The 26,005-nt window shown below is 45.8% G+C and overlaps 2 protein-coding genes across 6 annotated transcripts in view; one reads left to right on the top strand and one right to left on the bottom strand.

The window, feature by feature from the left end:
• ATG4B (autophagy related 4B cysteine peptidase) overlaps nucleotides 1–7,076 on the bottom strand; it is a 47,959-nt gene extending 40,883 nt beyond the window's left edge. The window contains exons 1-3 of one of the 3 annotated variants that reach the window (XM_069083348.1): nucleotides 6,968–7,054; nucleotides 4,802–4,932; nucleotides 2,254–2,365 (exon numbers count right to left, since the gene is read on the bottom strand). In XM_069083348.1, the coding sequence (XP_068939449.1) occupies nucleotides 2,254–2,284 (31 nt within the window). In that variant the 5' untranslated portion in view covers nucleotides 2,285–2,365; nucleotides 4,802–4,932; nucleotides 6,968–7,054. Of the gene's footprint in view, nucleotides 1–2,253; nucleotides 2,366–4,801; nucleotides 4,933–6,967 lie in introns of all 3 variants that reach the window. The other 2 variants (XM_069083350.1, XM_069083349.1) reach the window with 2 other exon arrangements.
• Nucleotides 7,077–10,210: 3,134 nt separating this feature from the next.
• Nucleotides 10,211–26,005, top strand: part of THAP4 (THAP domain containing 4) — a 62,039-nt gene continuing 46,244 nt past the window's right edge. Inside the window, exons 1-2 of one of the 3 annotated variants that reach the window (XM_069083352.1) lie at nucleotides 10,211–10,390; nucleotides 15,421–16,562. In XM_069083352.1, the coding sequence (XP_068939453.1) occupies nucleotides 10,383–10,390; nucleotides 15,421–16,562 (1,150 nt within the window). In that variant the 5' untranslated portion in view covers nucleotides 10,211–10,382. Of the gene's footprint in view, nucleotides 10,391–10,560; nucleotides 10,712–15,420; nucleotides 16,563–25,210; nucleotides 25,392–26,005 lie in introns of those variants that run through there. The other 2 variants (XM_069083351.1, XM_069083353.1) reach the window with 2 other exon arrangements.

Consider the following 26,005-nt stretch of genomic DNA (forward strand, 5'->3'; position numbering starts at 1 on the left):
CAACATTTTCCATGGTTATTTACAAATTACATGGCCTAGCTGAACATGCAAGTTGTTCCTCAACATGTCTTAGCACAGGGACTCTGGCCTTTAGAGGCAGCTGGTGGCACAGTGGATACTAGGAGTCAGGAAGACCCGAGTTCAAATCCAGTCTCAGACACTAGCTTGTGTGACCCTGGACAAGTCACTTCATCTCTGTCTATTTTAGTGTCCTCAACTGTAAAACAGGGAAAATAATAGTCCGTCCCTGCCAGAGTTGTTGTGGGGATTGCATTAAATAATATTTGTAAAAGCAGTGCCTGGACCATGGTAGGTGCTTAATAAACGCTTCCTTCTCTCTTGAACAATTACATGAGTGTGAGAAACCACAGCTCCAGTCCAGGCCTAGCTACTAACTAGTTGCATGACTTGTGCCATTTCACTGCTCTATGGAGTTTCCTAACCAGGTGACTTCTAAGGCTTCTTCCAGCTTTGAAATTCTGTATTTCCAGGGGCAGCTAGGTGATGCAGTGAACAGAGCACCGGCCCTGGAGTCAGGAGGACCTGAGTTCAAATCCAGCCTCAGACACTTAACATACAACTTGCCGTGTGACCTTGGGGCAAGTCACTTAACCCCAATTGCCCTCCAAAAACAAAAGGAAAAAAAATCAAATTAGTGGGGGAGATAAAAGATATCACTTGCACTCTACCTTCTTTTTTGGGCAGCTAGGTGGCATAGTGAATAGAGCACCGGCCCTGGAGTCAGGAGGACCTGGGTTCAGATCCGGCCTCAGACACTTAACACAAAAAAAATAGCTGTGTGACCTTGGGCAAGTCACTTAACCCTAATGGCCCTCCAAAAAAATTTTTTTAATTAAAAAAAAAAAAAAAAAAAGAAATCCTGTATTTCCTGAAGATCATTCTGGAAGGAAAAGATCCCAGAATCATCACGCTTAAATGCTTTCTTTTATCTCCACCAACTTGCCATGTGGCCCAGGAACAAATCTGCCTTTTTTACAGCATGATAGTACCTATCACTTCACGTCACCATGAAAACAATTTGCAAGTTTGGGGAATGATTAAGTCACATGTCATTTTCTCCTTATTGAGACACAAAATTTAAAATAAGTTGTTGGAAGGAGAAAAAACTATCTAAATCTTAGTTACAGAATATTGCAGTATAATAATTTTTGACCTTTGTATATTTAATCCCATCAAGACTCACCTCTCAGTCGACCTCATTTCCTACAGAAATACTTTATACAAATTGATCAGGGGTTCACAAGAGAAGTTATTTGGTGGCCTAGTAAATACTACAATCATTGGTCTAGGCAACAACATGCTTTGTTTGAACAAGAATATTTTCCTTGGGTTTACTACCATGAACTGCGAAGAAACTGTAAATCATTAAGAAAATGGCATCACTTTCCATATAAGAAAAATATCACAGAGAAAAGTAAAATATATATGACCATCAGATCAAAAAGAGTTTAATTTTTAAACCAAGTCCCAAATGTGTTTTTCTTTCAAGATTATTTTAGTGTAAAATTACTTAAATTAATGGGACAGAGAAATGCAGAGCAGACATATTTCTTATATTTATTATCAAGGTTTATAGGTCAGGAAGCCATCTTTATAGCCAATACAGTACAGGTTAGTCAGCCTTATTAAACAAGTTCAAATACATCACACCCTGTCTTCTGCCATAACGAAGAAATTTATGAGTTACTGAAACCTACTTAGCTACTTAAATAGATGGGTACAAAAGATGCCAGAGAGATGAAGACAGCCTAGATGTGAGAAAAGGTACTAAAACAAGTCAATTAACATTGTGAAGGCCAAACTCTCAACAGCATATTGTAGTATTAAGATGACCAATCTAATATTTTGGTGAATCAGTAAAATCAGAGTTACTAAGGAAACTGGGAATATAAGCCAAAGCCAGAACGTTGACAACTAATGAAAACAAGATGTAAACAATGAATGAAATCCAATGATTCCCAACTCTCTGGATTCTGCTTAACAGAAAGGTTAACTGTATTAGCCACTCACTGTCTCCCCTCCTCCCCTAGTATCAGGTGGAACGTCTTCTGAGCTCTTGACAAAGGCCACAGTCCAAAGCATCTCAATGATCTATAATGATGGTAAGGTGAACAGAAGACAGATGACTGCTGGCAAAGTTCCAGGAAGATGATTTTGCCATTCCCCACAGAAACCCAAATGCCTCTACACTTTCCTCTGAGATTTCAGAGTCAAATCAACTTTTCATCCTACCTTCCAAATGCAGCACTAGCAGTCTAGACATTTCCAAAGACCAACTTCTCCTAGCATCCTTGTGACCAATCTGTATTCAGTCCTCACAGAGACACCAAACAGCCCTTTCTCTCTGCGTTGGAATAGAAAATAAAAACTCAAACAGAAAACTTTAAAATATCTATAATTTACAGTTTACAAAAATAAGCTTTATGAAAACCACTGCCATGATCTCCAAGATATGTTAAGTGGTGGTATAAAAATCATGTTAATAATATCTAGGAAATTATAGATACCTGGAGTGTGACAAGGTATAAGAAGGAAAACCTGAATACAGTTTAGGAAAGTCCACTTGTAGCTATAGTGGAAACTCACTGGGGCCCAAGACAAACAACAACACCGAATTCAGATTTAAAAATTGGCTGAACAATAAGAAAATTCAAGAAACAATCCAAGGAAAGACAATGAACATATGGATATTAGAGAAAACGAGACTAGAAAACCTCTTTGCTCATGATTCTACTTCTATTGTAATTTTATGACCTTTATATGAAGTGGTGTCCATAATCTCTGCATTCTGACATACGGTTAAATTAGGAAGGAAGAAAAAAAAATAGCAGTCTGAGTTCTTCTGCAATTATTTTACAGTTTAAAGGATGACAAATACAGAAAAAACTATAGTAAAATACAGTAACAAACTGAAGGAGAACATCAGAAATACTATCAAGTTTCAGTTTTTTCAACTTTATTCTAGCTAGTCATCATGTGATAACCCTGTAACTGAGCTCATATCACAAACTAAGAAGCTAAAAATAAAAGGAGAATACAGACAACAAATTTGTAGAGCAGTTTCTTTCTGTGGAAGTAGTTCCACTTTAGAAACATCTGAAGAGTCAATCTGTTTAAACTTAATCTTTAAAAACTTTTCACAGATGGAAATAAGATTAGTTTGGACTAACTCTGGTGAACCAATTTTGGTTCCACCGGATCACTATTTCTAATTTCTCACACATCATCTGTTTACTAATCCAGTCTAAACCTTCTCTGGGTTTTAATGTCAAATCTGTAAAACCACTTTTTGCCCTTTTCTTAAAATGAGAATGCTACAGAGAAAACATTGGTTTAAGACTGAGAAGACCTGGGTTCTCATTGAGTTCTGCAAGGAAATAGCTGTGTGGCCTTGGACAAATCATCTCACTTCTCTGGGCCTCAGATCCCTCATCTGTAAAAACTAAAGTTTGTACTAGATGATCTGTCAGGACCTTTCCATCTCTAAAACGGTTTGATTTTGTGGGAAAACAATAAAGAATTTAAGTCTGATTTCTCTCTTCAGTTCTAATCTTAAAAGCACACCAAAAGAATGTACACTGATGGTATTTATAAACTACGGCACATTTCCGCTTCAAAGGCATTTTTATCATAAGAGTCTACAAAAACCTTCGGAAAGCTTACACAACGCAACTGAAATTTCAACCTCAAAGTCACAAAATTTTCTTAGTTTACCATTTTTAACATGTATAAGTACTTGGTGTAAAACTGATTTCCTTTAACAAACCCCAAAATAATTCACATTAAAATGCTGGGGAGTTAAGTTTTGAGTGCACTCCAGACATAAAGACAGACTGCTTAATAAGCAACTGAGAAACTATACAGAGCCTTTCCAATGACATCTCTCTAATCCATGCTACCATACAGTTTGATTCAGACCCTTTTATTTCATTTATCTTTATGTTATGTCAACATACGAGATTAATGTTATGTACAAAATGCAAAAAATGAAATTCTGGGAGTCCAGACAATAGTAAAGAAGTTTATCTCTAAGTGATTAAATATTTTATTAAGTAACTATCTATTATGAAGACATTTCTAGGACTGACATATGTCACATACTTGTTGAATGGAACAGGAAGAGATCGCAAGGATCTAAGACCCTGATCTTAAATTTACAAGTAACACGTGCAAAAATAACAATGTAGCATTGAATTTAATCACATACAAATGCTAATGGAACCCAGGCCTCCATCTGGGGCAGCCTATATTAATGCTTCCTAAACAATTACCTAATTTTAGCAAGAAAAGCTAAAATCCTGTTCTGTTCTAACAAACTCCTGGCCTCAAAAGGAGCCCTACGTAAGCAGCATTCCCCTTGGAGTGTACAAGAAAGAAGTCTGAAATGTTGCTGGGTGTCCAGGGTCCAGCACATGTGGTTCACGTTCTAGCACACAACCTGCTAAGAAACAAATGCACCCTAAGTCCAAATGATCTGACAAAAGCTTGCTCCTGAGACATCAGACTTAGCAGGCAGAAACAACCTTTCTAACTGTCCAACATCTACATGAAACTGAGCCCACCACTGAGCCAAGGGACACCAGACACCATTCTTTCACCCAAAAGAAAGTGTTTTTACACCCATTTTCCTCCTTTACCCCATTCCTTCCAAGGAAGCCCTTTTGGGGGGAGAGAAGAGGGAGGGTCTATCCTCGTGGTTTTGCCAGGGTGGGGGAAACCCTCGAGTCACTGACCCAACCCCTGCTGACTGGACAACTCCTCCGTAACCTAAGATACTTGCCCATCATCACAGAGCCCACGTGCGCCAGAAACAGGACTTCAACTCAGATCTGACTTCAAGGCCAGTCCTCTCAGCACACCGTCACACCACCTTCTCATCAATGTCCTTAGGGCAGCCAAATTTAGGGACCGCTTTTAAAAATAAAAAATCAAATGACTCAATATAAATAAGGTTTTCTTCTTTGAAATCAATAAATGGTATGTTCTCTTTGCCCCGCTGATATCACTACTGGTCACCATCACAATCTGAGCTTGGAAGAGGTCTTAGTGGCCATCAGTCCAATTCATCCACAAAAGTAGTAATATATACCCAAGGAAGCCAAAAACAAAGGAGAAAATAGTCATTGCAGCACTTTTTTTTTTTTTTTTGCTTTCTGGAGGGCGATTGGGGTTAAGTGAGGAGCCCAAAGTCTCACAGCTTGACACAGTGTGTCAAGTGTCTGAGGCAGAATTTGAAGTCAGGTCCTCCTGACTCTATTCACTGTGCCACCTAACCGCTCTGATTGCAGCACTTTTGACAAAAGTGGTTGCTCGATAATTGGGGAATGGCTAAAACAGCTATTGAAATAGCATAAAAAAGAATTATTACTGACTCATAAAGAATTATGAAGATAAAAATTCAGGGAAATTTAGGAAGACTTACATGAACCTAAGTTAGAGAAGCGGGAACAAGAAAATAATTTGCAAAAGACAATAATGTTTAGGAAAACACCAAAAACAATCAAAATTCTGATCAATTCAATGAACAATCAGAGGACAGTGAGGTATATACTTCATTACAACTGGCAGAGAGGTAAGGGAAATACAGAATGATTTGTTTTGCTAAACTATACATTACAAGAAACTTTTGGGGGAAGGAAGGGTTATTGGGAAGTGACAGTGATTTTAAAAAACCAACAAAAACTCCTAAATTTAAAACTTTATTTGCTCAGTGTGCTTATTTAGAATTCAAATGACAAAATAATTTCAGGAATTCTGTTATTCCAATATAAATCACATTTATTCATTTAAGTATAGGCTTCCTACCATCAAAAACCTTCTAAGTAAAAATGGCATTAATTTTAAACTACTTTCAGTTTAAAATGCCAGGAAAAACAAAATAATATCCTACAATGACAGCTAATATTGCACCCAAGGATAAAGATAAACTAACCAGGCAATGGAGGGCAAAACCGAAATGGAGCTGGGAAAATAAACACCAAGTATGGCCAATGTTTCAGAAGACAGCCAGGGGAAGGGAGGTGAGGGAAGAACAGCGGGTCTGTTTTTTATTGTTGCCCTGGTTCAGCCCTTTTGGTGTTCTGATGCTCCTATTTTGGGTTTTCCTGGCAGATACCGGGGGGTCTGATGGGGTTTACCCCACGGAGAGATTTCCCATTTCCTTCTCTAGCTCATTTTACAAATGAGGAAAACTGAGCAAACGGGGTCACGCGACTTGCCCAGGATCCCACTGCTAGAAGTGTCTGAGGCCAGACCTCAGCTACCCCACTGGAGGCGTGATTACTTAGGCACAAAAACGGACAATCTCCAGGTATTTCCCAGCAAAAACACCAGAGTTTCGGGCTCTGCGTGGCGGAGGAAGGTCTTTGCTTTCGCTCGGCAGCGCCGCGGATTCCACGGACGGGAAGCAGCCAGGGCACGCCCGAGCCCCTTCAGAGAGGCCGCCGCCGAGGCCTCTCTGCCTCCCCAGGCCGGGGGCGGCACTGGGACCCGGCCCGCTGGGCTTTATGGTCTGGCCCACGTGGTCTCACAACTTTGTGAAAGTTCCGGCAGCTTTCTGGGGCTCGGGAAGGGGAGGCGAGCGCGGAGAGGCGCCGGGGCCGCCGTGGGCGCGGGCACAAGGTAACCTTGGGCCGGCCTCCCTCCGGACCGTTCTCGGGCCCAGGCCCGGGCGGCCTGACCTCGGGGACACGGACGCGGGGGCGCGCGGAGCCCTTTCTCGGCCTTCAAGGCCCAGCCGCCCGGCACGCCCGGCCCATCAGAGGTGCGACGCGGAGGGAACGGGAGGGAGGGCCGGGCCGCGGCCTCGGCTTTTCGGGGCCTTTCCCCCCACCCGGTACGCCCGGCCGTGCAGGCCCCGTCCCGGCAGACCCCGGCCTCGCCCTCCCCGCCCCCCACCCCGGACCGGAGCCGCAAGAGGGGAGGGGGGGGGACGACGCCTTCTCACCTGCATCCATCTTCCCTCTTCACCCACCGACTAACCGGCGGCGTCGCTACCACAGGCACCGCGACGCGACGCGGAGTGACGTCACACAGAGACGGGGCCAATCAGGATGCGGCCTCGCGCCCGGAGGCACGTGAGCAGTAAGCGCGGGACGGAAGGGGCGGGGTCGGAAAGGGAGCCAGGAGAGGAAGTGGGAAGCATGTAGCGAGTGGAGGGATGATTGGAGGCCGACATCTTGGCGTACGGAACTGTCTCCAGGGTAGAGTGCGCGGGTGGAGGGGCGTGGTCTTTACGTAGACAGCGCAGCAGGTGGCGGGAGAGCCATGGGGGTTCCGGACAAGACTGGAGAATGAGGGAGTCTCAGTTCTTTTTCTCTATCGGATCTCTGGCAAAGGCGCATCCTAAGGGCATCTTCCCCGGGAGAATTCAAACTCCTTGAGAGTAGGGACTGATCTTCCTATTATCTCTGTATCTCTTAGCTGGTGCTTAAATGTATGCTGTCCAGTCAGCCAACATTTTAAAGTGCCTACTATGCGTCTGCCCTTGTGCTACAAGGAAGGGCAAAAACAGCTCCTGCCCTCGAGGAGTGAGCAGTCTAGTGGATGTTGAATCGGAAAGTCGGCTCTTTGAGGGATGGCCGGCTCTTTGTATTTCCATTATTTAGCACAATTCTTCGCACATAGTAGGCGCTTAATCGATGTTGGATAAAACCCTTCCTCTTACAAAACTGCTTCTCTCTCGCCTTGTGCCTTTGCCCTGGCCAGCCCCCTCCCCTGGAATGCTCTGCCTCCTTGCTGTGTTTGTCCTTTGTTCTTGAAGAGGACCACGGCATCAGGGAATGACCACCACGTGACTTGCAGTTGACTTGGATTTGAGTGAGGTAGAGCTGTGCAAGGTTCAGCTCACTTTCTCCTCCAGAGCCATCTGGTCCAGGGGCCAGATATTCATCAGATTGACTGGAGATGGTTCAGAATGCAATGGGAGACACTGACCCTTTTCTACCTCTTAACCACCCCCCAAGGCTCCTTTCAAGACTCAAGGGCCCCCTTCTTCAGAGGACTTTCCCCATCCCCCAGCTGCTAGTGCACATTCTGGTTGTGTTGATCCTGGTTCAAAATAACTCAACCACTAAGAGTTGTGGGAACCTGTCTAAGATTATAAGCTGCAGAGAAGGGACCCATCTGCATGGGGGTGAGGGGAGGAGGTTGTTCCATCCAGAACCTCCCTATAGGAATGTAACTTAGATCCATTCCCTCTTCCCGTTATGTACACATCCTCCAGTCCCCCCCATGAGAATGTGACTTCCTTTGTGGACAGGGATAGTTTTGGCTTGTTTTCTGTATCCCTAACACCTGGCACATGGTAAATGCTTAACCAAGGCTTATTGGCTGATTGACTGTGCCTTGGTTCCCTAACCAGGAAAATGGAGTTAGCCCACAAGTTCATAAAAGCTAGAGGGACCAACAAATTCCAATGTCATTTGAAGATGAGGAAACTGAGTGCTCTTATGACATCTCCTACCCCATCCTCCAAATGGTAATTCCTCAATCCCTCTTGAAATTGTTTCACATTCTTTTGTACATACTATTTATTTATCTCTACTATACTGTGCGTGCCCAGGAGAGTGAAATCTCCTGGAGAAGAGGGACATCTGTTTGTCTTTGTGTCCTGAGTACATTCTCACAGTCTGGGGTTGGTAACAGATCCCTAATATGTATTTGTTCAATAGAGTTGAGGCTCACCTAGGTTGCCCATTGTAGCATGGTCCATTGAAAGAATGCTGAATTTGGGATTAGACAATTTGTGTATGTTGGAGCAAGTAACTTAATTTCCTGGAACCAAATTTCCTTTTGTGTAAAATGCCAACAATGGTCTTCAACCAGAGACTAGCTTATCAGGTATGTGATAGCCTGTTTTGTATAGATTTGTTGCTTCCCTTCCCTCCCCCTAAGCTCCTTAGGGCAGTGGCTGTCTTTTGACTCTTTTTGTATCCTCAGCACTTAGCACAGAGTCTGGCACAAAAGTTCGATGAATGAATGGGTGGATAGGTTGGACAAGATGGACACTGAGATTCCTTCTCACTCTTCTGTGATGCTATGATAGGCCACTTGGGTACCTTATAATTTTGGACTATTGTTTTGTTTACTGTAAATCAGTGCCTTTGGCCCTCCAATACAATGCCTGCTAGAAGTATACTGGTGAGGGTGAGATCAGTTGTAAAAACACTTCAGTTTCATTCATGGGCATTCGTTAAGTGCTGACTACAGTGCCAGACACATGTTTGGGGACCCCAAAAAAGACAAAAAAGAAAATCATTTTTGCACAGAACCACAATATACACAACCAGATGCCCAGAGGGATCCGTGATCTTTTAGCTCTGAATGGTCCCGTTGGCCATCTGCACTGTTCATCCTGTGTGACTTACCCATGCCTTCCCTGAAGGTCACCCCAGGGTTCTACCCAATGTGCTGGGGGGAGAGGGGGAACTTTCTCTTATTCTCCTGCCAATGAAACCAACTACAGTGTCAATGAAAAGCTGAAGCCTGAATACCCAATAGTGACTCCCCAAAATGGATGATGATGAAACCTGTGTCCCTCTTGTCTGAGAGGCGGGCGAGTACTAGGCATCTTCTGATGGCTTCTCTGTATCACGTATCTGTTTATTTCTCTTGGATACATTGGAAAGTTCAGATGGGGCTGGGTGCATATCCAGGAATGAAATGAGCATAGCCGAGAACCACAAAGTATCCACATAATTCATTTATAAGAAAATTATATTGTATCTTTTATGCGCACATGTTGTTTACCCCTCCAGGAGTCTCTAATTCTGACCCTACTGCCTCAGCCTTCCCTGAACCTCCAGGCCTCAGATTTCTCAGGGTGAGAGTTGGAATAGGCGTCCTTGAACTTTTATCTGCATCCCCAGAGCCCAGCACGATGCCTGGCACCTAGTAGGTGCTTTATTGATGTTTACCGATTGATCGAGCCATGAACCTGGCCCCTCCCCCAATAGAGAAGCCGGCCAGCGCCTGTTCCTTGGTGTCTTTGCATCCCCAGAGCCCAGCACGATGCCTGGCACCTAGTAGGTGCTTCATGGATTATTGTTGGCTGATGAGCTGAGCCCGGTGGCTCGAAGCCGCAGGGGTTAATTGTTCGAGGAGGGGCGGGGCGAGGATGGGTTTCCGTAGAGGCGGCAGCCATCTTGTCGTACGGCACGGCGGAGGAAAGGGAAGCCCGTTAGGGGTCGGATCCGCCCCGGCAGGAGGCGACAACAGTGGGGACGGCTTCACCGGGGCCTCGTAGCCATCTCAGAGGTGCACTCGGGCGACAGGGCCCCCCCCCCCCCCCCGGGGTCCGAGAGTCGCGGCGGAGTCAAGCGTGTGGCGGTGGCCATGTTGGCGCGGGAACGGGCGCCGCCATGTCGCGGTACGGCGGAGGCGGGAGGAAGCGGGGAGGCGGGGCCGGCTCTCACGTTCCGCGCGCGCCTCAGCTTCGGGGCTGGCGCGGGCACGCGCTCGCTCGCTCGCTCGCCGCCTCTGCTGGCAGCGAGCTCGCCGCCGGGGTCGGGGCCGGCAGTCCGTCCGTCGGTCCGTCCGTCAGTCCGCCCGCCGGGCAGCCCGCCGGGGCGGGGCGGGGCAGGGAGGCCGGGGCCGGGCCGGGGCGCCCGGAGATGGTGATCTGCTGCGCGGCGGTGAACTGCTCCAACCGGCAGGGCAAGGGCGAGAAGCGGGCCGTGAGCTTCCACAGGTAACCCGCGCCGCCCCAGCGCCGGGGAAACTGAGGCCCGGCGGACGGGGCCGGGGCCGGGGGCTGCCCAAGGTCACGCCCCGCTCCGGCTCCTCCGGCCGCGGCCCGCGCCCGCCAGCCACACCTCCCGATACGGCCCGGAGAGGCCGCGGACCGCCCGCGTCGCGCCCTTGCCCTGCGGGGGGGGAAGGGCGAGGGGGAGGGGGCCGCTGCCCCTCCCCCTCCGCATCCCCTCCCCCCGCCCCGTCCTCCCCCCTAGCCCCATCCCCATCCCCCGGCCTGGCCTGGGACCCCCCTCCCGAGGGTCGGCGTCTCTGGCCCCGCCGGTTTCTGCAGGGGCTCCGGGAGCCTCCTCCCCGGGGACGCCAGGGCTGGGGGGGCCGGGATCCCCTCGGAGACAAAGAAGTGGGGGCAGGGGGCCTGAGGCTCTCGGGTGGTGCGGGCCCCCTGGGGGGGCTCCTCCCAGAGGCCGGCGATAACTTGTGCGGCGCAGCCCAGCCTGGGCGCCCCCACTCCCCCTCAGCTCGCTCCCTCTCCCGGGGCGCCTTTGATCCCCCGGGGCTCGCCTCGGAGGGCGCAGGGAGCGCTTCCTGCATCCCCACGCCCTCCTCCTCCATGGAGAGGGCTCCGAGGAAACTTCAGTGGGACGCCGGAGGCGGTCAGCCGGCAGCTCCTTAGGAAGGTCAGTAAGCCAACTTCGGAAGCGCCCGCGATGCCTAAGGAGAAGCTTTAAGCCCCGCAATAAAGCTGCCATTTTGACAGCATCCCGCGGTAAGTGATGCTGCCAGGCTGTGGTTCCCCTCAGGGCATGGACCACTGAGAGTCGGACTTCACGAGGTTTAGATCAGCCTGAATTTATTTCCATCTAAAATGTTCATCTGAACGTATCTTTTGAACAATTCTTTCCAGTCTTCCCACTTAAATTTCCTGAGCTCCCATTTGCTTTGGTCTGCTGCAGGGTAGCGCCCTAAGAGCATGACCGAGAAGAACTCTTAGGGCCTGGGGTTATAGGATTTAGAGCCAAAAAGAGATCAGACCAAGCCCCTCCTTTTATAGCTAAAGAAACTGAGGGCCTGAGAAATTGTGGATTTGCCCAAGGTCACGCAGGTTATAAAAAGCAGAGCTGGGGTTTTGAACTCTGTGACTCTGAATCCAAAGCTTTTCCCACAGAACTAGGCCAATATATTATAACCATATGTATATGCACTTACATACATGTACATACATATGTAATACACATTATATTTAGTTCTTGTCCGATGTTGTGCAACGATATTTATCTTCAATTTTGACTCCCGAGCTATCCTAGGCCAGGGCCTCACTAACCCTTCTGCAAGAGCCAATGAAAATTCATAATAATTTAGTATGTTTCTTTCTCAAGGTCTTGCAGCCTGGTAGTGGCACTCCTTACATTCAAACTTGTTACTTCTGCTGCCTTCCTTTGGAAGGTCCTTAGAAAATGTACACTGGTTTATCTTTGATTTTGCAATTCTTTAACCCTGTTTGAATGATTTTGTTCAAGGACACAAATTACTGAGCTTCACAAACAAATTTTTCAGGCCAATGATACCAGCTCACTTTTTCTGAAAAAGAGGTCAGACACTGCAAATGGAATTTTAAAAATTCATAACGATATTAGATCCAGAGAACTATGAGGCTGGAAGGGAGCTCAGAAATCAACCCTGAAGCCCAGATGGGAGGCTGAGACCCAATGAGCGTTTTACTTTCTTGCCATTGAATTCATTATTTCTTACTTTGATACCTGATGGACCCTTGACTTCCACAATGCAGTTAATCACTTTACCAGTGAAGGCCATCCTACACTCTCCACCCCTGGTAATCCTGTTTGATTTCCATAAACCCTCCATAGACAATCTATCCAATTCACTTCATTATGTGTCTATTACGTGCTTATGGGCCAGACAAAATTAGGTGCCAGAGAGTACAAGACCATTTCTTGCCTTCATGGAGTTTCCATTTTGCTTGAATATAACCCAGTCAGCTGGGGCGGCTAGGTGGCTTAGTGGATAGGGATCTGGGGCTGGAGTCAGGAAGACTCATCTTCCTGAGTTCAAATTTGGACTCAGACACTGGCTGTATGACTCTGGACAAGTCACTTCACCCTGTTTGCCTCTGTTTACCCATCTGTAAAATGAACTGGAGAAGGAAATGGCAAACCACTGCAGTATCTTTGTCAAGAAAACCCTGCATGGAGTCAGGAAGAATCGACATGATTAAACAACCACCACCCAGTCAGTCAATCAGCAAGCATTTATTGAGCACCTGCTGCATGCAGGGCACTGTGCTTGAGGCCTTCTTTCTCTTTCTCTTCCTGTTTCATGGGTAGTCTGGCTGTTATCCCTCACGCCCGGCCTGGCTGACTGGCCCAGCTCCTTTCCCAGCCAGAGCCAGCATTGATAGAGTTTAGGCTACTTCATGTGATCCATGGCACAGATAAAATATTTATTTCCTTGTTATTCTAAAATCTAGTCCCAATGCGTATTGTTCTTTGGCGATAAAAGCTTTTGGTGGGTTGGATGCCATTTTCTTATTTTGGCTGATGCCAGGCAGGCTGCCTGGCACATAGTAAGCCATTAATAGTCACTTGTTTATTTGTTGATTTTATGTTTGACCCTCATGAAACCCATGTGTTTCTCTTAAACCCGAATAGCTTGTAAGCTCGGAGAACATCACAGCCTCCCTAGGACATAGTTCAGCACCTTCACCTGCTTCAGGAAGTTCTTACCCCTAAGCATGCAGCTCTTCCTTCTCTCCTTGTAGAATGCAGTCTGTGCTTGCTTTTCCATTCTCTTTGGTTCTGGTCCACATTTTTTTCCATGAAGGAATCTGCCCCCTATATTAGGGGTCTTCCTCTAGATCTTCTGCCATTGCATGGGCACCATTGCCTTCTTCCTTCTGTCTGTCTGTGATGGTCCCTTCTCTCCTTGGATGGTCACCACCATCCTGGGACGGGCCTTCGTTATCTCACACCAGGATTATTTCAGTAATTGCTAGCTGGTCCTCCTCCCTCAGGTGTCACCCCACTCCTGTCTATTCCTCACCTGGCTATCAAAGTGATCATCCATAGTTCAGAACCACACAACCCTCTCTGCCCTCCCCCTCTTCTAATTCTGCAAATTCCAGTGACTTCCAGTCACCTCTAGGAGCAAATCTAAAGTACTGTTTGGCTTTTAAATCCCTTCCTAACCTAGCCTTTTCCAAATTTTCCAGTCACCTTATGCCTTTCTCAACCCTCCACAAAGTCTGCCATCCACTTTGCTATTCCTTGTCTAAGACACTCCTGTCTCCTAGCTGGAGGCATTTTCACTGGCTGTTCCCCATGCCTGGAATGCCCTTTCCTCCTCTCTGCTGCTGGCATCCCTGGTTTCATTCTAGTCTCCCCTAAGGTCTGACCTTCTTTGAGAAGCCTCTCCCAAACTTCCTAATGTTCATACTTTCCCTCTGAGATTGCATATAACTTGAATAACAGAGCCCATAAATTGGTCACATTATTTGAATTTGCAATGGCATTTTTCTGTAGTCATTTCAATGACCTTATTTTTCATGATTTTTGCTTTGATTAGTTCACATTTGAATAAAGTGACCCCTTCACTGGATACATTTTCACATTGATTCCTTATTCACACTGATCGGACATAGCTGCGCTTTCACTTTGTCCTGTCTGTATCTTGTCTGGCATGACTCTCTTTTTAGACTATGAGCCCCTTGAGGGCAGGGTCTGGTTTTTGCCTTTCTTTGCCTCCCTGGAGCCTGGCTTTTACTAGGTGTTTAATCACTGCCTGTTGCCTCACCTTGGCTACGTGATCAGCCTGCCTCTTTTTCAGATCACTCATCTCCTGAATTATATTCTTTATGCCACTTTTTTTTTTGTGGCATGATTTAGGTCATCAGAAATACGCTTTAGCCTGCTTTGTATTCACTATATATTTCTTCATTACCCTCTATATCAAAGGTGTTCTGATTCTTTGGAAATGCTGGTGTTCCAAGGTTTACAAGTATGATTATCACCAAGAAAACATTTATGTTAAAAAATTGCCTTGGGAGCTAAAACACTGTGTCAGCTCTTTTCCCATTCTAGTTTGACCCCATCCCCTGCTTTATGTTTTCCTAGGCTAACTCAAAGGACTGTCCTTCTGATTGCATGTCATAGTCTGGACCAGGGGTAGATGATGGGAGTTCTCTTCAATTTGATTTTTCCATTACAGATTATTAGGCTGATTGAAGCAATCAGGGGCCCTGTTTGAAGGGTTCTATAACATTTTGGTGCTTGATGCTTTAGGACGCTATTACCTGTAAATGAGGCACCCTGGAAAGACCTCCTAGTCCAGCCTAGAGGGGAACCCCCTTTTCTTTTTGAGGCTATCTGTCCTCCGGGATGTGATCAGCCTCAGTCTCTGTCTAGTGCTTTTTCATGGTACAAGGTACAGGGTCATCAAAAAAACAAACATGACGTTTGTTGAATTGTTGAGGTGATTGATAGGACATCAAAAGCCAGGCTACCCTGTGATGCCTGCTGTGGAGGTACAGCTTGCCATTGTTATTAGAATAAGTCAGCCTGGAGTCTGGAAGAAAATTTTATTTCAACTTAGTAAAGAGTTTAGGAAAAACCATCCTTTCATTTTTAATCATTGAATTTTTTGTTTCTTCAGTGAATGTAAGAAGTTTTTACTTATTACTTTGTCTTACAGGTTCCCCCTTAAGGATTCAAAACGCCTGATCCAGTGGCTGAAAGCAGTTCAGAGGGATAACTGGACTCCCACCAAATATTCCTTCCTCTGCAGTGAGCATTTCACCAAAGACAGCTTCTCTAAGAGGCTGGAGGACCAGCACCGACTTCTCAAACCCACAGCTGTGCCGTCCATCTTTCACTTGGCAGAGAAGAAAAAAAGTGCCCGAGGTCATGTGCGAAGTAGGAGGAAGGAGGCTGGCCAACCTCCCGGGGATGTGAGTGAACCCCAGGAAGAAGCTGGCCGTGAAGTCACCACGAGTTCGCCACTGACTGTGGACGAAGAGCCGACAGTAAGAGAAGAGATTGGAAAGATGGAACAAGCCTTGTCCCAGTCTGAGCAAGGGGTGCAGGGGCCCGCCCCTCTGGAAGGGTCTTCGAGGACTTCTACTGACAGTTTGGCCACAGAGCCCAGTGGCCCGAGAAAGCTGGAGAGCCCTGCTCCGGGGGTCTGTTCTGACACAAATGCGCAGGCTGGGGCTTGGAGTTCAGACAAGAGCGGCATCTCCATTGATGACTTTACTCCCCCGGGGTCAGGGGCCTGTAAGTTTATCGGCTCCCTCCACTCTTACAGCTTCTCCTCTCGGCACACTCGAGAGAGGCCCTCCCTTCCAAAGGAGCAGATGGACAGGAAGAGGTTCAAGAGGGATGCGGACGCGGGTTGTAGCCGCAGTAGCGAGGTACCCGGCACGGGCTTGGCAGAGAGTGCCCCGAGTTCCTCCCTGACCGCTACGCCGCAGAAGCCTTCACAGAGCTCGTCGGCGCCTCCGCCGGACGTCACTCCCAAGCCTGCCACAGAAGCCGTGCTCGGGCAGAAGGGAGACACAGACGCCAACCCCATGTCCATCAACGAGGTCATCATGTCGGCGTCAGGGGCCTGCAAGCTCATTGACTCACTCCATTCCTACTGCTTCTCCTCAAGGCCCAGCAAGAGCCAGGTGTGCTGCCTGCGGGAACAGGTGGAGAAGAAGAACGGCGAGCTGCGGCTGCTGAGACAGCGAGTAAGCCGCTCGGACAACCAGGTGAAGAAGCTGCGGGAGAAGCTGGAGGAAGTCAAGAGACTCACCTTACCCTACTTGAACGGCCTTTTAGCCCCGGACTGTGGTCAGTATTCCTCCGGCCCCGGGCTCAGAAATGGGGTGTTTCCTTAAGGTTCTTTCTTTCAAGGGCTTTTCCTTCTCACAGGAGAGCTTTGTTCAGTAGCCTTAGATCTGTCGTTTCACGTAGTTTCAAGGCTTTTTGACTGGCAAAAGTAAATGTGGTTGTATCTAACAGGCATTTCCAAACCATTTCAGGATCACCATTTTAAAAGTGTGCTCATCACAGCATGCACAAAGCCATGCAAATGAATTAAAAATTCATTTAAGCTACGGATTCTACCAAGAGATTGTGGGATTCTGCTAATGGGGACGTGCTTGACCAAAAAAGTAGGAATTGGGGGCAGCTAGATGGCACAGTGAACAGAGCACCAACCCTGGAGTCAGGAGGACCTGGGTTCAAAAACATGGGAATTGGGGGCAGCTAGTAAGCTGGGATTCTGTTCAGTCAGGAATAGCATTGACTTTTAGCATGAGAACCTCTTGGGAAAACAGATTGCATCTCTGGCCATAAGGTTGACTCATTTCTGGGTGCCCTTAACAGAAACGTTCCAGCAGAGAATAAGGAACAGGACAAGGCCTAAGATTGGCTTAGCGTTTACGTTTTTATGATTTATCTCCGGGTGCCTTTCACAGAAATGTTCCAGCAAGGAATAAGGAGTGGGATAAGGCCTAAGATTGGCTTAATGTTTACATGTTTTGCGTAGCATCCATTTGGGCGGAATTCTTTTCCCTTCTTCTAAAGGCCAAGGTATTTCGTTGCATGAGGACAGTCAGCTGTCCAGTGTGAAACAATGACTCCGTTTTGTCATTGGGCAGAGGACTGTCTGGTTTGTATGCCTGGGGAAGAGGCACCAGTGGGGTTTCAGATGTTCTTTTCATTGACTGGCCAGTAAGTCATTAGGTTCTTTGTTTAATTAAACAGAATCACTATCGGTCACTTTTCTGCTAAGGCTTCTAAATAATTTCCACTTTCCGATCTCATTGTCATCTTTGTTCACTGTAGAATCATGGTGGGTGCTGGTAGATGGAAGTTGAGGAGCTAGTGTAACCATTAGCTTCTTAATATGACAAGTGAAAGCCTAAAACAAAAACCTTTGAGTTCTGAGTAGGGGAGGGACACTCTCCTTTGCTCCTGTCCCTCTTGTCTGTCTGAGTATGGGGAGGAGCCTGAGCAGTCCAGCTCAGCCCAGACTGCCCCAACACTCCTTCAGCTGCGGCATGTCCTGCAGGTGGGGCGCCACAGAAGCCCCCAAACTTAGACAAGGCAGAATCCTTGCCCTTGTGCAGCATTCAGGAGTGCGGGCCTAGGACCAGAGAAACCAAGAACAGCTACTTGTGATGGACTGCCTGACATGATGAAGCCAGCGTTTGCATCACACATGACTGTGAAGTCTGAGGAGACTGTAAGTAAATGAGGCCAGGCTTCCAGGAGGAAGGGGCGCATGAACTGGGCTGGAAAAGACCCAGAGGAATCAGCAGGTAAAGGTGCAGAGACGGCGCTCTAGGCACGGAGCACAGTGTGGGCCATGACCCAGAGGGGGGAAAGGAGAGCCTTTTGCTGAATCACAGTGGGCAAGGATAAGACAGGAGGCTAAAAACCCCGGGAGGGCTTTGCCAGGGAGTATGAACTTCACCTGGAGGCCAATAAAGAGTCACAGAGGCCTTTTGGGCACTGGAGTGACAGGATTTGGCTCCATGCATCATTATTCTGCAGCAGGAGGAAGGGTGAGATAGAGGGCGTGCAGAGTGGAAGCAGGAGGAGCTTTTGGGAGTGTGGTGTAATGCTGCAGGGAGGCAACCCGGGGAGTCTGCACGAAGGTGACCCCCGCAGTGTTGTAGACCGGGGCGATCCAGCAGAACCGGAGGGGGCTGACAAGATCTCAGCTCTGGTTTCTTCAGCTGACAAAGGAGGCAGCCGAGGCAGGTGGCCACAACATGCCCTAGGTCACATACGGAGTGAGCAGCAGGCAGGATTTGAACCTGATCCCTCTGACTCCAGAGTCAGTGACCACAGTCTCACCTAATCAGGCTTAGAAAGGTCAGAGGGGCTGGAGACTGAAAGAGGCCTCTGGGTTTCATAATAAGGAAATAATTGGTGAGTTTAGAGCAGTTTCGTAAGAACAGAGAAGGCAGAGGAAGCCTGAGGAGGTGTTGTGGAATAGAGTGTTAGTGAGGAAGGAGACCGGCACTTTGGCTTTCGACCCCATATGGGATCGAGAAAAATTTGGCAACAGTGAAAGGTTTCTGAATGAGCAACGACCACAAATTAATTACAAATCAAACTGGGAATGAGTCCTGGGTACTCCTGGCGCTCTTGCCCCTCTTGCTTCCTGACTTCACTGCAGCCGTGGTTCTCAACACAAAGCATGCTCACTTTGTGCAGCACATGCCCTCGGGCCTTGTGGTGCCAAGGAGTGCTGACTAACAGGGAAAAGGGGTCATGAGTGGAAAAAGTTAAAGAAGCCCTGGTCTAGATAACTACTGAGGAATTCAGTCAGGACGGAAGTAAGAGAGTAATGAGCCTGGCTGGATGGAGCGAAGGGGGTTAAGGGATTTGGGTTTTTGGGGGTCGATGAGATAAACCAGTGGAGAGGAGCATGGGCAAGCATGTGATTGAGGCAATGAAGGGGAAGTGGGGCAGTGGCATCCAGGATGCTGTCTGAGGGTTTTTGCCATGGGGGAGCCTGACTGTCTCGTCACCTTCGCCTGTGAGCAGAAGGCAGAGGCATCACTGGAATGCTGCTGTTCTGAAGAGTGATGTAAGGGGAGAGGGCTGGGCAAAGGGCTGAAGGAGCTGCCATGATATGGCTTCAGTGAAGCCAGGGTCTTTGTTTTAAGTTTGGGGGGGGGGGAGAGAAGAATGCTGTAGATACAGCATATTTAAAATTCACCAAAGGATTTGCCCCAGTCTGGCTCCTAGTAAGTTAGTTGTATTCAGAACAGGTGGCATGATTGGATCCCAAAAGCAGCTGTTAATGGGTTGATGTCAGCTTGACAGGGAGTTTCTATTAGAGCATCCCAGGGATCTGTTATTGGCCCTCTGCCAGCTGACATTTTTAATTCATGATCCTGATGAGAGTGTCCTTGTCAAGCTTGCAGACAAAATAAAGCTAGAATGAATAGATGGGATTGGATGACAGCTTCCTACAACATCTTGATGGGCTAAATCTGATTGGGTGATACTTTATAGAGATAAATATAAAGTTCTCTTTTTGGGTTCAGAAATTAACCTTACAAGTACGAATGGGAGAGGTGACGCTAGACAGGAGTGGCTTTGAGAATGATCGGGGGTTTGGTGGCCTGGAGGTTCAGTATGAGGGCTGCTGCGTCATTAAGCGAGGCATGGGGTCTAGGCCTAGAAGGTAAGAATTTGGTTGGACTTTGCACTGCTCAGATCAGGCCACGTTGAGGGGACTGGGTTTAGCTCTTAAGGCTGCATATTGGGAACCACATAGACAGGCATCAGGCTGACCTACATGGGCACTGTGCCATGTGAAGGACCTGGACATCTTTACTTAGAGAAGACTTAGTGGGGTTAAGGCCATCAGGTGGAAGCCTCAAAAGGACAGACCTGGAAACAAAAGGCTGGAGTACAAGAGGTGCCTTTGGAGCCGAAGGCTGCCTTCAGCTTCTTTCAGTGTCCCGGGAGTGGAGTGGGGGTGCCCGCCTCCTTGGGCACCGCATGGCCAAGATGATATGGATGGGCCTTCTCTGCCACTTACAATCCCAGGACAGCTCGCCAAGACTAGGAGTGGCTGAGGGTTGACTCCCTGCACTGACAAGATCACAGGTGTGGATTTCTTTAAAGTGCCAATTTCTACCCACCCTGCATTGTTCGGAGCTTCCTTGTGATTTGGCTCTTATGAAATAGCATCTTCTTTGTCCCTTCGTGAGAGTGTGCTGGTCCATGTGCCACGATTATTGGGAGAATTTTCATTTTAAAGTTGGATTTCTTGGGGTAGCTAAGTGAGTCAGGAGGACCTTAGTTCAAATCCGACCTCAGACACTTGACACACTTACTAGCCATGTGACTTTGGGCAAGTCACTTAACCCCAGTTGCCCTCCAAAAAGCAAAAAAAAACCCCCAAAACACAACTAAAGTTGGATTTCTGTAGCCATGAGCAGTTTGGGGTAGTTGCATACTGTACACCATATATCCCGATAGTCATTTCTGGACCCAGCTCATTGTCCAAACTGACTGTCAGTCTATCTGCCTAACTGTCATCTCTCTGTCCTCTCTCCCTCCAATCATCCATCCATCCATCCATTGGTGTCTACATATGCGTTTACCTCTGTGTGTGTACATGTATGTGGTATGTGGTATATTTGTATATGCACACACACATTTGTATATGTGACAAATTGCAGGTCACATCCAAGAGCTTGACGTGTCTTGACAGACAAACTCAACAAGCTGCCAGTGTCTAGAGACTATATGTTTCACTTACACTTGGTTTTCTAGATTGATAAGTAAATGCTGCTGGATCGACTGATTTGGGTCTATATGGTAGAATGATCCAAAGATCCAAATACAGATGAAAAACCAATCAGCTCAGATTTGCAATCCTTGAATACTAATGTAGGAAGGTGGCTACCCAATTTTTGAGTGAAATTTCATGTACTGCATGAATTCTTAGAATATAACAAGAATGAGATTTTCACAAATTTCCCAGTTAATACCAGTATTCAAAATGAATATGTGTTCTTGATCACTGATTAAAATAAATAAGGAAATTACCAGTCATTGTCATCAACAAACATTAAGTTCATACTATATTTAAGATATTCTGCTAGATGCCTGAGTTACAAAAATGGCATAACACATGATTTTTGTTCTCCCAAGGATTCTAGATCAGATTGGAGAAGGCTCGTCTTCATGTTCATGTACTGATAGGTCTTTGCTTTGTCTGGAATGTTTAGAGAATGTGGTTGAAAAAGTTGAGGGACAGCAACTCTAGAACCCTGTAACAGTTAATTTTCATGGGATTTGCTGTTGCCTTCCTAGCTAATAGACTACACGTGAAGAAAGCCATCTGTTTTGTGCATATGCGACTGAGAAGTAAAGGAGACTGCCCCAGCTGTATTCCTGGGACCAACAGTCAGACTCGTATAAGCGCGATTTCCTGAGAGATAGACCCAGATTGGTCAGTGCAGTCTTGCTCAGTTTGCTTCACAAAAACCAAGACAAAACTCAGCTCCCAGCTGCCTTTATCTTCATGGTCCTTAATAGTTCTGCTTAGAGGTTTTTTTTTTAATAAATTTAAAGAAGATATTCAGTTAAACCAAGATTTCAAGAAATCCAGCCTCCTTAGTATACCTACAGAGACTGCTCATTTTCAGCTCTTTTCAATCACTTAACCTAATGCTAGCTTTCTCCTTGGGCAATTCTTTTTTCAGTCAATAATGATTAGGATTTTTTTTTCTATTTAGAATTTTTTAATGTGTACAGTTTTTCAAATTATGAACTTAATAAGCAACAACAAAACCTAATAATCAAGAGCTCATAGCAGGGATAGAGTAAAGTTGCAAAAAAGATATTTAAACATGTAAGAAAACACTTCCTAACAATTAGAGCTACCTAAAAGTGGAGTATGGTATCTAGGGAGGCACTCGGTTCTTCCCTTCTCTGTCCATTGGGGATGTGGTAGTGGGAATTCTAGTTCAGGAATGGTTTGTGAAATCTAGGATTTTTAAAGTGATAAACCTGAAAACCGTAATCTGATATAAAACCATTAGCATTTAACAGAATAGGGTCGAGCAAATGGTACAACAGACAAGAAGTGGTTTGTTCTGTGTCCATTTGCAAGTCAGGCCAAGGCTGGCCTCCCTTTGCCTTCTTGTGAGTCATTAAAATTGCCTTCTAGGCAGCGTGCATCAGCTCTGCGGGGCTTGCTTTATATGACTTTGTTTCCTTGGAGTCTTTATGTTTATTAATGGCATCGTAAGCTGGTAAAGTAAATTACCTTAATTTAGTCATTTGCTAGTTATCTGACACCTATTTTGTTTACATATTTTTATGTGGCTCGAGATAGCAGATGAATATTTTTTCAGATGAATATTTTTATACAACTGTGAATGTTTATGTGGGACCAGAGCCTTTTCTCATTTTCGTAATATCTAGGTTAAAGTCTTAGCAATTCAATCATTCAGTCAAAAGGTTATGAATGAATAAATCACTATGAAAAGATGGGTTTTGTTACATTTGGTGTAAATAAATTGCCAGATGAACCTCCTTCTACAATCCCACCACTAATGAGGTTCCACCAACTTTCTTTTTAATCATTGATTAGTTTTGCCATTCCAGTCGGCACAAAGTGGTACCTTGAGTACACCTTGATTTGCCTTTCTCTATTAGGGCATCAGAGCATCTTTTTTTGTGGTTCTTACTAGTCTGGATCCTCTTTCTTGAAATGGCTCTTTTTTTGATTGTTTGACTATTCTTTCATTGGGGAGCACATGTTTCTTTTAATCCTAGAGGAACTGCTTCTTTGCTCTGCAAAATCTCTTTTTTCCATTTGTAATTAGGCCTATGGATTTTTGTTTCTAATGATTTTTTACAATTTGCTTGACAGACAAAAATGTTTCTCTTCTCCATAGCCATGACAAATATATTATTCTTTTATTTTTTTCAGTTGATTATTAGAACTTTTAGCCTATTTACATTTAGCTTTACTATTATTAGGGTTACTAGCTGTATGACCTTGGGCAAGTCACTTAACCCCAATTGCCTTGCCTTCCTCCCTCCAAAAAAAAAAAGAAAAAAATTGTTAGGTTTGACTTTTTGTCAGTTGTCATATTAGTAAACATACACTTCTCATTCTTCATATTTCTGTTTTCATTTCAAACTTTTCAAAATACTCTAAGCAGAATCCTTTTATATGAACTCTTCTTTGACTTTGCCTTGCGATTACCTTGTTCTCATCCTTTCTTCCATCTCATGTTGCCCCTTCCCCTTCCCCTACCTAGTTCTCTCAGGTGTCCTCATAAAACACTTAGTAACATTGCTAATACTATACTCTATGGGTTCTTAAATTGATGGCGATTGATTTATCTTTCTTTGAGAATTGTTTTAAGTACTTTTAAGACTTCCTGGAAGTACTGATAACTTTGTCTTTTTGAAAAGTATGATTGCTTTTCAGATGTGATCTCTTCTTTTGAAAGAAGTTGGGTAGCTCATTCTGAAATTATAATCTATGCTTTTTAAATTTTGTATATATCACAGCCTCTTTCTCCCTTCACCCTGTCTTCTTTGATAAGGCCTCCTGCATTCCTGATGAATGTTTTCCAGTAAATAATTCTCACCTTATTCTCAAGAGATTGACATTTTTTTTTCCTTTAACATTGTAATAACCATAATATATCTAGGAACCCTGATTCTTGGGTTTTCCCCCATAGGTTCTTTTCATTTGGCAGATTCTTTTTTGCTTATTCTGGGAAGTTTTATTTGATGGTTTCCTAGAATATGGAATTCACATTTTTGAAAAGTAGGTTTTCTGAGGTGTCAGGATTCTCTTCCAGCTATAGCCTGAGTTTGCTTGTTTTCATTTCTTGGGATTACTCTGGGATGTGGGCACTTCTTTTTCTTCTAGTTGATGAGTGCTGGCTAGAAGTCCATTTTCCTCTGGATTAACTCCTGTGGATTGAGTCTACTGACCCATTGTTTTCTAGTGCGTTCTTCATATTGGTCACTTTTTTCAGTATTTGCTCTTGGCATATTTTAATTTCGTTTCTTCACTCTTGTTTGGCCTTGTGATTTTCTTGTCACTGTTAATTTTTGCCTAATTTTTATGAATGTGTCATTTATTCATTTGATGTCACTAGGCAGATATTGCCTTGTTTCTTTTTTCTCTCTGACTTTTAGGTATGTTTTCCCCTAAGGCTCTCACTATCTCTGTCTCTCCTCTTTAGGTCTCTGTCTCTATGTCTCATTCTCCTCTCCTCCCTCTCCTCTCCCTTCCCTCCCTTCTCCTCTCTTCTCTTTCCCTCCCCTCTTTTCTCCCCCCTCCTCTCTCCTCTCCCTCCCCTTCTGCTCTCCATTCTCTGCCTCTCCTTTCTCCCCCCCTCCCTTCTCCCCCCACCCCAATCTGTGGATTCAGTTATCACCTCTATGTCAGTGCCTTCCAGATCTCTCTCTTCAGGCCTCTTCCCCTGTGAATTCCAGTCTCGTTAGGGTTAGAGTTGGGATCAGGGTCAGGGCATGGTAACTATCTCCATCTGGGTGTCTTAATTGGAATCTTAAGTGCAGCAGGTCAAGAATGTCACATTATTTTCTTCCTTAAACTCATCTCTCCTCCTAACCTCCCTCTTTCGGTTAAGGATGCCACCATCCTTACAGTCACCTACGTCTGCCATCTTGCCAGTCATTCTTGGCTGTTCTTCTCCAACTCCCTGTCTAATCAGCTTTCAGGCCCTGTGGGTTCTGTTACCATACTATCTCTCCCATTCATATCCTCTCCACTCCCACGATCATTGTCCTAGTTTAGACCCTGGTCCCCTCTTTCAAGCTATTGCTGTGACCTCCTAATTGTTTTCTCTGTCTCTTCCCTCTCCGATCCATTCTCTACAAGGTGATGTTTCAGCAATATAACAAAACCAACCAATACCTCAGAGGCACAGGTCTGAACGTGTCACTCTTGCTCAAGGCTCCACTTTTGCCCATGGGATAAAATGCACATTCTTCAGACTGACCTGCAAGTTCTCCACAATCTGGCTCCTGCATACCTTAGAAGACTAACTTCATATTGCTCCCCTTTCCACCCTCTGCATTCCAACCCAATTGACCTATTTGCTGTGCCCTCCATTCAGCAGTCCATTTCCCACCACTCCGCCTTTGGTAAGAATCTACTCGCTTTCTCCTCTGCCTCTTGGAATCCCAAGTTTTCTTTACCACTTAGCCCAGAGTTCCCCTGTATTCCCAACCTTTCTTGATCTCCCCCCGCCCCCCCCTCCCCCGCCGTTGTTCTTGATCTCCTATTTCAGATTACCTTGTAGTTATCTGGGTATGTGTTTTATCCCTTCATTAGGTTATATGCTTTTTGAGAGCAGAGACTTTGGTCTTTCTAGCACCTAACTTGGTGCTGTCCACCTGGCAGGTGCTAAATAGCCTATGTTGGATTGGATCTATTGCTGGTGTTTCCGGCACTTTTGAAGATTCCTTTGCTGTATTATATCAGAAATCCCCTATTTTCTGTTTTGCTTTTTTTTTTTTTGTTTTCTCATGGAGTATTTTAACATTTTTCTTCTCTTTTCCCTAGAAGTCACATAACCCCAAGAAAAACAAAATCAAAACAAAACAAACCCAAGTTTTTTTTGAAACACCAGAGAGAAGAAAAAGGGCCGCCTCGCTTCCAGATCCCTCTGCTCTTCTTTCCCCACGTAGTGTTTAGCTGCTCGATGGCTGTTTACCAGTCTCTTGGCCATCCATTTTTCTCTTGTCCCCTTCCTTGT

Source organism: Petaurus breviceps, unplaced genomic scaffold, assembly GCF_028583685.1.
Source record: "Petaurus breviceps papuanus isolate PSGF00001 unplaced genomic scaffold, PetGlider_PUasm1.0 173, whole genome shotgun sequence".
Classification (NCBI taxonomy): Eukaryota; Metazoa; Chordata; class Mammalia; order Diprotodontia; family Petauridae; genus Petaurus; species Petaurus breviceps.